At 39.7% G+C, this 12868-nt stretch overlaps 1 protein-coding gene across 4 annotated transcripts in view; it reads left to right on the top strand.

Annotated features, from left to right (window-relative positions):
- FARP1 (FERM, ARH/RhoGEF and pleckstrin domain protein 1) overlaps positions 1–12868 on the top strand; it is a 322334-nt gene that overhangs the window by 293302 nt on the left and 16164 nt on the right. For all 4 annotated transcript variants that reach the window (XM_073569548.1, XM_073569547.1, XM_073569546.1 and 1 more), the window contains exons 18-25: positions 329–566; positions 1780–1910; positions 3157–3225; positions 3625–3714; positions 9954–10036; positions 10187–10299; positions 10949–11112; positions 11911–12018. In XM_073569548.1, coding sequence (XP_073425649.1) covers positions 329–566; positions 1780–1910; positions 3157–3225; positions 3625–3714; positions 9954–10036; positions 10187–10299; positions 10949–11112; positions 11911–12018 — 996 coding nt within the window. The remainder of the gene's footprint in view (positions 1–328; positions 567–1779; positions 1911–3156; positions 3226–3624; positions 3715–9953; positions 10037–10186; positions 10300–10948; positions 11113–11910; positions 12019–12868) is intronic.

Genomic DNA, 12868 nt, shown 5'->3' with positions numbered 1-12868 from the left:
CGCTAGATGAATTCCTCAAGAGGTGTGACTTTTAGGATTGCTACTTGCAAATAGGTGGCACTACAGTTCAAGTCCTCTTCCTCTCTGAAGAGACAATTTACATATTTTATTTCACAGAAGAGCAGGCAAGGTGTTTAAGTCTCCTCATACTGGCATGCCAGACCTGGAATGTCACTCTCCACAAGGAAAAAAACTTACCTCTTAGATATCACATAAAGTGAGACTGGTCAGGATTGTATAATTTGGCATGGTTAAGAAGGTGTAAACGGGCTCGGGGTTAAAGTTTATACAAATTTCCACCAATTTATTTATATTTTTGTCTTTCCAGCAATTCACAAATAACCTTCAGAAACACTATGAAGCACTGATAGAACTTGAGAAGGCAATTAAAAACTTACGAAAGCTAGATGTTATGTGTAGAGACTTTGAACAAGAAAAAGTTTGCTATCTGCCCCTGAACATGTTCCTTCTCCGGCCACTGCACAGACTCATGCACTACAAACAGATAATGGAGCGGCTCTGCAAACATTACTCTCCAAATCATGCGGATTTCCGGGACACTAGAGGTGAGACATTCAATTCAGGTGTCTACGTAGTATAGGCTTTCTTACTTCTTTTTTATACTTTGACATTTGAGAGCTTGGCAGGAATTGTAGTATCTAAAACCCTATTCATTATTAATCCGTAAAATTCTGATTAACATGTAGGTCCTTTTTTCAGTTTATAGAAGTAAATCTTGGCACTACTGGATGTGGTGCTCAGGTAGGGTCCCAAACCGTGATATAATAAAATAAACCTGGCACTCAATGAGTGCCAGGTTTATTCTACTTTTTTCAGTTTAGACATGATTGGTTGTGTACAAGAGATTCTCCTGGACATTAAATCTGTGTATGTTACCTTTCACATTCAGGTAATGCATTCCACAAATACCGACAATTCTACTTATCATAGAATGTATAGGCTGTATTTCATTACTGCATTAAAATCAATGTATCTGCCATTAGAGATGAGCAATTCGAATAACTCTGCCTGGTCTGGTGTCCAGTCCAGTTCTCCATGGCAGCCGGTCTTGCTATTCTGCGTCCGGCATCCTGGCCACCTCTGGCCTTAGTAGGCCACACAAAGCCATGATGGCACATGGAGATGAGCAATTCGATTTGCATTACCCTCTTCCGGAGTCCAGTCTGACCCTTCTTGGAAGCCAGTCCTCTCCTCTGTGCCTTGCAACTTGGGTGCCTCTTAGTAGGTCTTCTGTTCTAAGGTGTGCCTTATTTTTAATTACTTTATATCATATAAGCTCCAACCTCTAAATTGTTAGGTCCAAAATTTTGTGTGGAATAATTTTTTCTTATTTAGGTAAAAATGAAATAATAGTGTTAGTAAGCAACTCCTCGCTATTGCGTATTGACATGATGGGCCAATAATGGCTACCTGAAAACCCCAAACTGCAGCACTGTGCAGGCGACTACATTTATGGTGCATATAACCGGGTATTGTGTTCACTAGATGAGGTTAGGGGTGTGTTAATATGGGGTTAGGTTCCAACTTGATCTCCATAAAAGTTCAACATGCAAGAATTGTCCAAAGCACCACCACAAAATGTCTTCAATTGATTTACTGTGGATCCCAAATGCATACAACAGTCATGTTTCCTGCAGGCTTTATATGCTTTCCGCGAGACTGCAGATGACAATATCTGACTTGCTGCCCTGAGTATGAGTAATATAAATATGCATAGGTCTTCACATTATATCTACAAATGTGTGTTCTTTCAAACAGCTGCACTTGCTGAGATCTCTGAAATGTTAGCTCAGCTTCATGGGACAATGATCAAGATGGAAAATTTTCAGAAACTGCAAGAACTTAGGAAAGATGTGACAGGCGTTGACAACTTGGTGATACCTGGACGGGTAAGTGCTCTATCCTGTGATTAGATACAGTGCTTGTATAACTGTGTTCACTGTAACGTAGACAACATTATCGTGATCTAGTCACATTAGGCCATGTTTAATACCTACAGTCTAATCATTTAATTCTTCCCATGTTAACCCCAAATTCTTACTTCTCTGTTTTGTTTTCTTTCTTCATGGCATTTTCTGCAGCAAACCACCAATATAGTCAATCTATTGATACAAGTGGGATATAAGCAATGTTGTGTGCATATAATTGAAAGCATAATATATTTACACATAACCATTTTAATAATTCAATTGTTGCAGTATTGTCTTTTTATATTTTTTGCTTTATTTGGCAAGGTATCAAATTGTGCGTCCATCTTTTGACAACAAGAATATCGAAATGCTATGTTATGATAAGACTGCTGAATTATTTGCAGATGTCACCCTTATTATGGGATCCACAAACAGACTTATCTGTATGGGTGTCAGCCAGACCCTAATAGGTGTCACCTTTTGTAGAGAGTAATATAATGATGGTTTGTTACATTTTAACATCTGACAGAATTGTCTCTTCCCTATATACAGCTCTGGCAAAAATTAAGAGACCACTTCCAAATGTTTAGCTGGTGTGATTTTTCTCTTTATTGGTATATTTTTGAGCAAAATGTAAATTGTTATTTTAGTCTACAAACTTCTGACATGTCTCCGAATTTCCAAGCAATAAATTTTGGGTTTTTTTCTGAAAAGGAGAAATGGTCAAAATTAAAAAAAACAAAAAACAGTGCTTTCAGACCTCAAATAATGCAAAGAAAACAAGTTCCTTATCATTTAGAAACAAAAACACTAATGTTTTAACTCAGGAAGAGTTCTGAAATCAATATTTTGTGGAAAAACAATGATTTTTAAAAACGGCTTTCATGCGTCTTGGCATGCTTGCCACCAGTCTTTCACACTGCTTCTGGCGCAAAAATTGAAGCAGTTCTTCTTTGTTTGATGGCTTGTGACTATCAATCATCCTCTTGATTACATTCCAAAGGTTTGCAATGGAGTTCAGGTCTGGAGAATGGGCTGTCCTTGACAGGGTTTTGATGTGGTGGTCTCTTAATTTTTTCTAGAGCTGTAGATAATGTCATAGGTATCTGACACATGCTGCTGCTCCTTTATAGGAATTAACATGTACATTAGTAAAAAAAAAAAACTGTACTTGAGTCACTTCATTAATGTATTTTTTCTTTCTCACTTTTTTATTTCATTTTAGGAGTTTATCAGACTTGGAAGCTTAAGCAAGTTGTCTGGGAAAGGCTTACAGCAACGTATGTTCTTTCTGGTAAGTTTATGTATTGTAAAGGAAAAAATAAAGGGAATTATTAAAAAAAAGAAATGTAATTTCTCTGTACCAGGAAGTGAATAGTTGCTCTTAGCATTCTTATTATGTAAAATGTGTTTTTATTCCGGAAAAGCAGAGCTGCACACTTGCTGGAGGGCTCAAATCCTTAATGCCGCTATATGGTGCAGATTCACTAAATTGCTTGCTGTTCCTCAGATACAATATTCTTAAAAAAAAAAAAAATAAATGCAAGTTTATGTAGCAGGCCTACGCTGTAAGGTCATATAATCTAACGCCAGGATATCTTCTCCTTCATATAGGTTTGCATTAAATAAGATGTTTGCAATATGATGTCTTCAAAATAAAAGAAATATATTGATACATCCTATTTTCTTGCAGTTTAATGATGCGTTATTGTACACAAGCAGGGGACTGACATCATCGAATCAATTCAAAATACACGGCCAGTTACCCCTGTTCAATATGACGGTGAGGAAGCCTCTATTTGTACCACTACTCATTCTCATTTCAGTTCCATATATACAGGTGCTTCTCACAAAATTAGAATATCTTCAAAAAGTTAATTTATTTCAGTTCTTCAATACAAAAAGTGAAACTCATGTTATTACAAACAGAGTGATCTATTTCAAGTGTTTATTTCTGTTAATGTTGATGATTGTGGCTTACAGCCAATGAGAAATCCCAAAAGTCATCTCAGTAAATTAGAATAATTAACAAATAACACCTGCAAAGGCTTCCTAAGCATTTAAAAAGGTCCCTTAGTCTGTTTCAGTAGGCTCCACAATCATGGGGAAGACTGCTGACTTGACACATATCCAGAAGGCAGTCATTGACACACTCCACAAGGAAGGTAAGCCGCAAAAGGTCATTGCTAAAGAAGCTGGCTGTTCAGAGTGCTGTATCCAAGCATATTAATGCAAAGTTGATTGGAAGGAAAAAGTGTGGTAGAAAAAGTTGCACAAGCAACCGGGATAACCGCAGCCTTGAAAGGATTGTTAAGAAAAGGCCATTCAAAAATTTGGGAGAGATTCACAAGGAGTGGACAGCTGTTGGAATCTTTGCTTCAAGATCCACCACATACAGACATATCCAGGACATGGGCTACAAGTGTCGCATTCCTTGTGTCAAGCCACTCATGACCAATAGACAACACCAGAAGCGTCTTACCTGGGCCAAGGAGAAAAAGAATTGGACTGTTGCTCAGTGGTCCAAGGTGTTGTTTTGAGATGAAAGTAAATTTTGCATTTCAATTGGAAATCAAGGTCCCAGAGTCTGGAGGAAGAGTGGAGAGGCACACCATCCAAGCTGCTTGAGGTCTAGTGTGAAGTTTCCCCAATCAGTGATGATTTGGAGAGCCATGTCATCTGCTGGTGTAGGTCCACTGTGTTTTATCAAGACCAAAGTCACCGCAGCTGTCTACCAGGAAGTTGTAGAGCACTTCATGCTTCCTCTGATGACAAGCATTTTTGAAGATGGAAATTTCATTCACCAGCAGGATTTGGCACCTGTCCACACTGAGAAAAGTACCAATACCTGGTCTAAAAACAACAGTATCACTGTGCTTGATTGGCCAGAAAACTCACCTGACCTTAACCCCATAGAGAATCTATGGGGTATTGTCAAGAGGAAGAGGAGAAACAATGTAGACAAGCTGAAGGCTGTTATCAAAGCAACCTGGGCTTCCATAACACCTCAGCAGTACCACAGGCTGATCGCCTCCATGCCACGCTGCATTGATGCAGTAACATTTTGAATTTTAAAATCATTTTTCAAGCTGGTGTTATGAAGCATTCTAATTTACTGAGATAAAGATTTTTGGGTTTTCATTGGCTGTAAGTCATAATCATCAACATTAACCCCTTCACTACTAAGGGTGGTTTGCACGTTAACTACCGGGCCAATTTTTACAATTCTGACCACTGTACCTTTATGAGGTCATAACTCTGGAACGCTTCTATGGATCCCGGTGATTCTGACATTGTTTTCTCGTGACATATTGTACTTCATGTTAGTGGTAAAATTGCATTCAAATAACTTGCGTTTATTTGTGAAAAAAACGGAAATTTGGCGAAAATTTTGAAAATTTCGCAATTTTCCAACTTTGAATTTTTATGCCCTTAAATCACAGCGATACGGCACACAAAAAACTTAATACATAACATTTCCCACATGTTTACTTTACATCAGCACAGTTTTGGAACCAAAATTTTTTTTTGTTAGGAAGTTATAAGGGTTAAAAATTGACCAGCGATTTCTCATTTTTGCAACACCATTTTATTTTTAGGGACCACTTCACATTTGAAGCCACTTTGAGGGGTCTATATGATAGAAAATACCCAAAAGTGACACCATTCTAAAAACTGCACCCCTTAAGGTGCTTAAAACCACATTCAAGAAGTTTATTAACCCTTTAGGTGCGTCACAGGAATTTTTTGAATATTAAAAAAAAAATGAACATTTAACTTTTTTTTCACAAAAAAAATACTTCAGGTTCAATTTTCTTTATTTTACCAAGGGTAACAGGAGAAATTGGACTGCAAGACTTATTGTGCAATTTGTCCTGAGTACGCTGATACCTGATATGTGGGGGGGAACCACTGTTTCGGCGCATGGCAGAGCTCAGAATGGAAGGAGCGCCGTTTGACTTTTTCAATGCAAAATTGGCTGGAATTCAGATCGGACGCCATGTCACGTTTGGCGAGCCCCTGATGTACCTAAACAGTGGAAACCCCCCCAAGTGACCCCATTTTGGAAACTAGACCCCCCAAGGAACTTATCTAGATATGTGGTGAGAACTTTGAACCCACAAGGGCTTCACAGAAGTTTATAACGTACAGCGGTACAATTAAAAAATCATATTTTTTCCACAAAAATGATCTTTTCACCCCCAATTTTTATTTTTCCAAGGGTAACAGGACCCTAAAAGTTATTGTGCAATTTGTCCTGAGTACGCTGATACCCCATATGTGGGTGTAAATGACTATTTGGGTGCATAGCAGAGCTCGGAAGGGAAGCAGCGCCATTTGACGTTTTTGGCTAGAATTGAGATCGGACACCATGTCGCGATTGGAAAACCCCTGATGTACCAAAACAGTGGAAACCCCCCACAAATGACACCATTTTGGAATCTAGACCCCCCAAGGAACTTATCTAGATGTGTGGTGAGAACTTTGAACCCCCAAGGGCTTCACAGAAGTTTATAACGTACAGCAGTACAATTAATAAATCATATTTTTTCCACAAAAATGATCTTTTCACCCTCAATTCTTATTTTTCCAAAAGTAACAGGACCCTAAAAGATATTGTGCAATTTATCCTGAGTACGCTGATACCCCACATGTGGGGGTAAACCACTATTTGGGCGTATGGCAGAGCTCGGAAGGGAAGCAGCGCCATTTGACGTTTTTGGCTGGAATTGAGATCGGACACCATGTCGCGTTAGGAAAGCCCCTGATGTACCAAAACAGTAGAAACCCCCCACAAATGACACCATTTTGGAAACTAGACCCCCCAAGGAACTTATCTAGATGTGTGGTGAGCACTTTGAACCCCCCAGTGCTTCACTGAAGTTTATAACGTCCGGGCGTGAAAATAAAAAAATCGTATTTTTTCCACAAACATGATCTTTTAGTCCCCATTTTTTTATTTTCCCAAGGGTAACAGGAGAAATTGGACCCCAAAAGTTGTTGTCCAATTTGTCCTGAGTACGCTGATACCTCATATGTGGGAGAAAACTACTGTATGGGCACACGTCGGGGCTCGGAAGGGAAGTAGTGACGTTTTGGAATGCAGACTTTGATGGAATGGTCTGCGGGTGTCATGTTGCGTTTGGAGAGCCCCTGATGTACCTAAATAGTGGAAACCCCCCACAAGTGACCCCATTTTGGAAACTAGACCCCCTAATGAACTTATCTAGATGTGTGGTGAGCACTTTGAACCCCCCAGTGCTTCACAGAAGTTTATAACGACCGGGCGTGAAAATAAAAATATCGTATTTTTTCAACAAACATCATCTTTTAGTCCCCATTTTTTTTATTTTCCCAAGGGTAACAGGAGAAATTGGACCCCAAAAGTTGTCCAATTTGTCCTGAGTACGCTGATACCTCATATGTGGGAGAAAACTACTGTATGGGCACACGTCGGGGCTCGGAAGGGAAGTAGTGACGTTTTGGAATGCAGACTTTGATGGATTGGTATGCGGGTGTCATATGCGTTTGGAGAGCCCCTAATGTACCTAAACTATTGAAACTCCCCACAAGTGACGCCATTTTGGAAACTAGACCCCCCACCGAGCTTATCTAGATGTGTGGAGAGCACTTTGAACCCCCAAGTGCTTCACAGAAGTTTATAACGCCTGGGCGTGAAAATAAAAAAAACATTTTTTTCCGCAAAATTATATTTTTGCCCCCAATTTTTTATTTTCCTAAGGGTAACAGGAGAAATTGGACCCCAAAAGTTGTTTTGTAGTTTGTCCTGAGTAGGCTGATACCCTACATGTGGGGGTAAAACACTGTTTGGGCACATGGCAGAGCTTGGAAGGGAAGGAGCACCATTTGACTTTTTCAACGCAGAATTGGCTGGAATTGAGATCAGACGCCATGTTGCCTTTGGAGAGCACCTGATGTGCCCAAACAGTGGAAACCCCCAATTATAACTCCAACCCGAACCTCAACACACCCCTAACCCTAATCTGAGCCCTAACCCTAGCCCTAACCCTAGCCCTAACCCTAACCCTAGCCCTAACCCTAGCGGGAAAATGGAAATAAATACATTTTCTTTTAGTTTTATTATTTTTCCCTAACTAAGGGGGTGATAACGGGGGGTTTGATTTACGATTTATGGCGGTTTTTATGTTTGGCGGCTGTCGCACGCTAAAAGACGCTTTTTATTGTAAAAATAGTTTTTGCTTCACCACATATTGTGAGCTATAATTTTTCCGTATTTTGACCCACCGAGTCATGTGAGGTCTTATTTTTTGCGGGACGAGTTGACGTTTTTATTGGTACCATTTTCGGGCACGTGACATTTTTTGATCGCTTTTTATTCTGATTTTTGGGACGCAGAATGAACAAAAACCAGCGTTTCATGAATTTCTTTTGGGGGGTGCGTTTACACCGTTCCGCGTGCGGTAAAATTGATAACGCGTTTTTATTCTTCGGGTCAGTACGGTTACAGCGATACCTCATTTAGGTCGTTTTTTTATGTTTTGTCGGTTTTTTGCAATGAAAACTATTTTATATAAAAAATAATTATTTTTGTATCGCTTTATTCTGCGAGCTATAACTTTTTTATTTTTTTGCGGATGATGCTGTATGGTGGATCGTTTTTTGCGGGACAAGATGACGTTTTCAGCGGTACCATGCATATTTATATGCGTCTTTTTGATCGCGCGTTATTGCACTTTTTGTTCGGTGGTATGATAATAAATCATTATTTTTTGCTTCGTTTTTTATTTTTATTTTTTAAGGGGTTCGCTAAAGGGGTTAACTAATGGGACAGTTTTATAGGGCAGGTCATTACGGACGCGGCGATACCAAATATGTGTACTTTTATTGTTTTTGGGTTTTTTTATTTTGAAAAAATGGATTTATTGGGGAATATTTTATTTTTTTTTTTTACTGATTTATTTAGCGATTTTTTTTTAATTATTTTTAACACTTTTTTTTTTTTTTTTTTTTTTACTTTATTACCTTGTCCCAGGTGGGACATCACTGTCCTGTGACAGATCGCTGATCTGTCACATCACAGATCACTGTGACAGATCAGCGATCTGTCACAGGCACTGCTGCAGACTTCCTCATGCCTGCGCTTTGCAGGCAGTGAGGAAGTCAGCTCCCTGCAGGCCCCCGTCGCCATCTTGGATCCGGGGGGCCTGTAGGTAAAGAGCCCCCCGCAGCAGCGCTGCACATTGCGCTGCCGTGGGGGGCTCAGGGAAGCACGGAGGGAGCCCCCTCCCTGCCGATGCTTCCCTTTAACCCCCGGTTAAACGATCGCGGTGAGCAAGGGGTTAACGTGTCGGGGGCGGTCCGTGACCGCCCCTGACACATTGTGCCGGGTGTCAGCTATGATAATTAGCTGACACTCGGCCGCGATCAGCGGCGCTCACCACGTGGGCGCCGCTGATCGCGATGACGTAATATTCCGTCCATGGTAATTAGGTCCATGGTCACATGGACGGAATATTACGTCAATTGTAGGTAAGGGGTTAACAGAAATAAACACTTGAAATAGGTTAGTCTGTTTGTAATGACTCCATATAATATGAGTTTCACATTTTGTATTGAAGAACTGAAATAAATTAACTTTTTGATGATATTCTAATTTTTTCTGAGAAGCAGCTGATAATATGTTAGTGTGGTGTATGTGTGTCTTGCCTGGTTTGTGAGAATGTACAGCCTCCAACATAATACCCCAATAATGTGGCCACAGAATTTCACATCTCTACAGAGATGGGAGTCAGTTTGCTGTCACAGCCCCTCGTCATTGTGCATATATTTTATAAAGAATAAATCCAAAAATAGAGCAATGTTCTGTTCGGGGATAGAGTACGATATAATATAGAGAAATCAATCTTATGTAAAAGATTCTCTTTAATCCTGTATTTTTTTATAAGCCCCCATTGCCTTTGTTTGGCATATCTGTTTAAATCACTCATCAATTCATGTAAATAAAGCTTAAAATATGATTTACTTATTTATTACTTACAGGTAGAAGAAAGTGATGATGAATGGGGAGTACCGCACTGCCTTACTTTAAGAAGTCAGAACCAAGCTATAGTTGTTGCAGCAAGGTATTACGTTTTTCTATTCTTTACTATATGTAAAATAATGTAATGTTTGGCTCTCAATGGAAAAGCTTGACTTTCTAGTATCAATAATTTTACATTACTGTTGAATGTTATTGACTATTTATATTTCATGGTTGGATATTCAACTCGCAGTTCACAGGCTGAAATTGAAAAATGGAGTGAAGATATTCATATGGCTATTGGTTTAGCAGAAAAAACTGGTGGCCCTGTCCCTGAGTTAATGGCCAGCAGCCCTCCTGATGGCAGTAAGTAAACCAATCCTAGAGATTAATATAATTTAGTCTTCAATTTTACCAAGATTCTTAAAGGGTTTTTTCTAGACTGTAACAAAATGGTCCCTTCACGTAATGCAAGTGGCTGCTCGTTTTAGACATGAGTCAGGACCGACTGCAATCTGAATAGACATAGCTACCAAGATCTGTGTCTTAACTGACAGAGGAGCTGTATCACAAGAACACGTACCAGAGAAGCTGGAGAAGGCCTGTGACAAGAGAAGAAATAAATCTTCTCATTGGCTGACCAGCTCAGGAAGGAATGAGGCTCGAGAAAAAATCCTTTGTGCTCATTCAGTCGAAGAGAAAATTTATTTCTGTTCCTGTCACAGCCTTTCTCTGGCAGCTCTGTTATGTGTTTACAATACTGCTATTCTGTTGGTTGAGACGCAGATCTCAGAAGCTGTATTTTTTCAGACTGTAGCCTATCCTGACACATAATGAGCTGCTTTTTATGTTATGGGCCATTTTAAAACATTCTTGGAGGTCCTCTTTAACTAAATGATTTGTCACATTTATAAATTAAAAGTTGTAATAATATTGTGTGCCAAAGTTGTGGAGCAATTTATGATTAGAAACTGGCGTACATGGAATAGTAAATGTCCCTCATTGTGTGTTGCAGAATCTCCAGAAGAGGGCCCCGTGGACCAGGAGTCTGAAGATGATTTAAGCGCTTCTCGGTCATCCTTAGAAAGACAATCGCCTCACCGAGGAAACACAACAGTGCATGTCTGCTGGCATCGGAACACTAGTGTCTCAGTCATTGATTTTAGTTTTGCTGTTGAGGTATATATATGTAAACTACACTTTAAATTACACCTAATGTGTTGTGGAGTGCTGATGCTTGGGAGGACTGTCTACATGGCTCTATCCTAATGCATATTTGTGGTTGGATATTTTTACTAGTATAAAAGCATAATAGGGTAAAGTTTTAGGTTAGTTCTATACCACTGCACTTTTTAGAAAGGCTGGGTTGCATTAAGTCAGTCGGGTTTGTACCAGTGTCAGTTTTTTCCCTTACAGACTTATCCCTCACACATTTTAATATTTTTGGTACACTTGGTGGTTTACCTTTAATTTCTACTTTTCATATGTGCATTTATAGACTTGCTGTATGTTTATCATTGCATCCTGCTGCTCCCCTGGTGTATGCAGGCAGTCTTACGTTTTCTACTGATTGTTTTTAAATCTGTGTTGTTCTATCTAAAACTGACTTTTATGTGATACAATACATTTTTGTATTTGATTTTCCGATTACCCTTAGATTTTCTATATTATATAAAGATTGGAGTTATACAATAGAAGAGAAAATAGAGTTGCATTTTGTTCTCTTGTAAACTGTACTTTGCCAAAGAAAGTCCCAGAGTATGTGCAAAATTATATGCATATATTCCAGCAGGTGGCAGCAAATCCATTTTAAAAACATTTTTGGCAATCCTTGTGCCAGTGTACTAAGTTAATGACTTCATAGAGATAAAATGTTAATGAAATGTTATTCTGTTTCTTAACTAACTTTTTTATTTGCATTTTGAACATACATTTGCATTCATATTATGTAACTTCATCTGTCTCTATAAATTGCAGAATCAGTTATCAGGAAACCTGCTTAGAAAATTCAAGAATAGCAATGGCTGGCAGAAGCTCTGGGTGGTGTTCACAAACTTCTGCCTGTTTTTCTATAAATCACACCAAGTAAGTTTGTAGCATCATCCCAGCCTAAGCTGTGTTATAATATTCCACCATGGAGCGCAATACATCTACTGTAGATAAAAGTGATGGATCCATAATATCCTGATGACAATGGCTTCCACTGTGATGATACGCTAATTAAATCCTGAGTTCATGGATTATATAGAACATATTATATACCTATAGCGATGTACTGTAGATGATCACTAGTGATGAGCGCAAGTGCTCTTTACTCAAACCTTCCTGATGAGCGTAAGTGCTCGTTACTAGAGTTGAGCGAATATCTTCGGTTCCCTGCTTATTCGGCAAGCTATAGCGCTTGCTGAATAAGCTACAGCGGGAACCCGGCTTCCTGGATTGCGCTGGCTGCACAGCTGATTGCCCCCGCAGCTGCATGTGTCGCGGCTGTGTCATAGTCACAGCACATGCATGGAGAGCACAACACACAGATTCTCCATGCATGTGCTGTGACAGTGACACAGCCGCGACACATGCAGCTGCGGTGCCGATCAGCTGTTCAGCCTTCGTGATCCTGGAAGCCTGGTTCCCCCTGTAGCTTATTCAGCAAGCGCTATAGCTTACCGAATAAGCAGGGAACCGAAGATATTCGCTCAACTCTACTTTTTACTCAAGTTTGCTTAGGGTGCTCTGGTATGTACCGAGTATCGTGGGTGCTCCAGTGACATGTTCGAGTTCCTGCAACCTCATGTTTTGTGGCTGTCTAACAGCTGCCAAACATGCAGCAGCAGAGATTTTAACATGTTACCCGAGCATACGCAATACTTGGTGCATACCCGGGCTTCCTAGGCAAACTTGACTAACAAGCACTTACGCTCATCACTAGTGATCAGTA

Source organism: Dendrobates tinctorius, unplaced genomic scaffold, assembly GCF_039654945.1.
Source record: "Dendrobates tinctorius isolate UK_male_01 unplaced genomic scaffold, ASM3965494v1 ptg000026l, whole genome shotgun sequence".
Lineage (NCBI taxonomy): Eukaryota > Metazoa > Chordata > Amphibia > Anura > Dendrobatidae > Dendrobates > Dendrobates tinctorius.
This window is presented reverse-complemented; position numbering and strand designations above follow the sequence as displayed.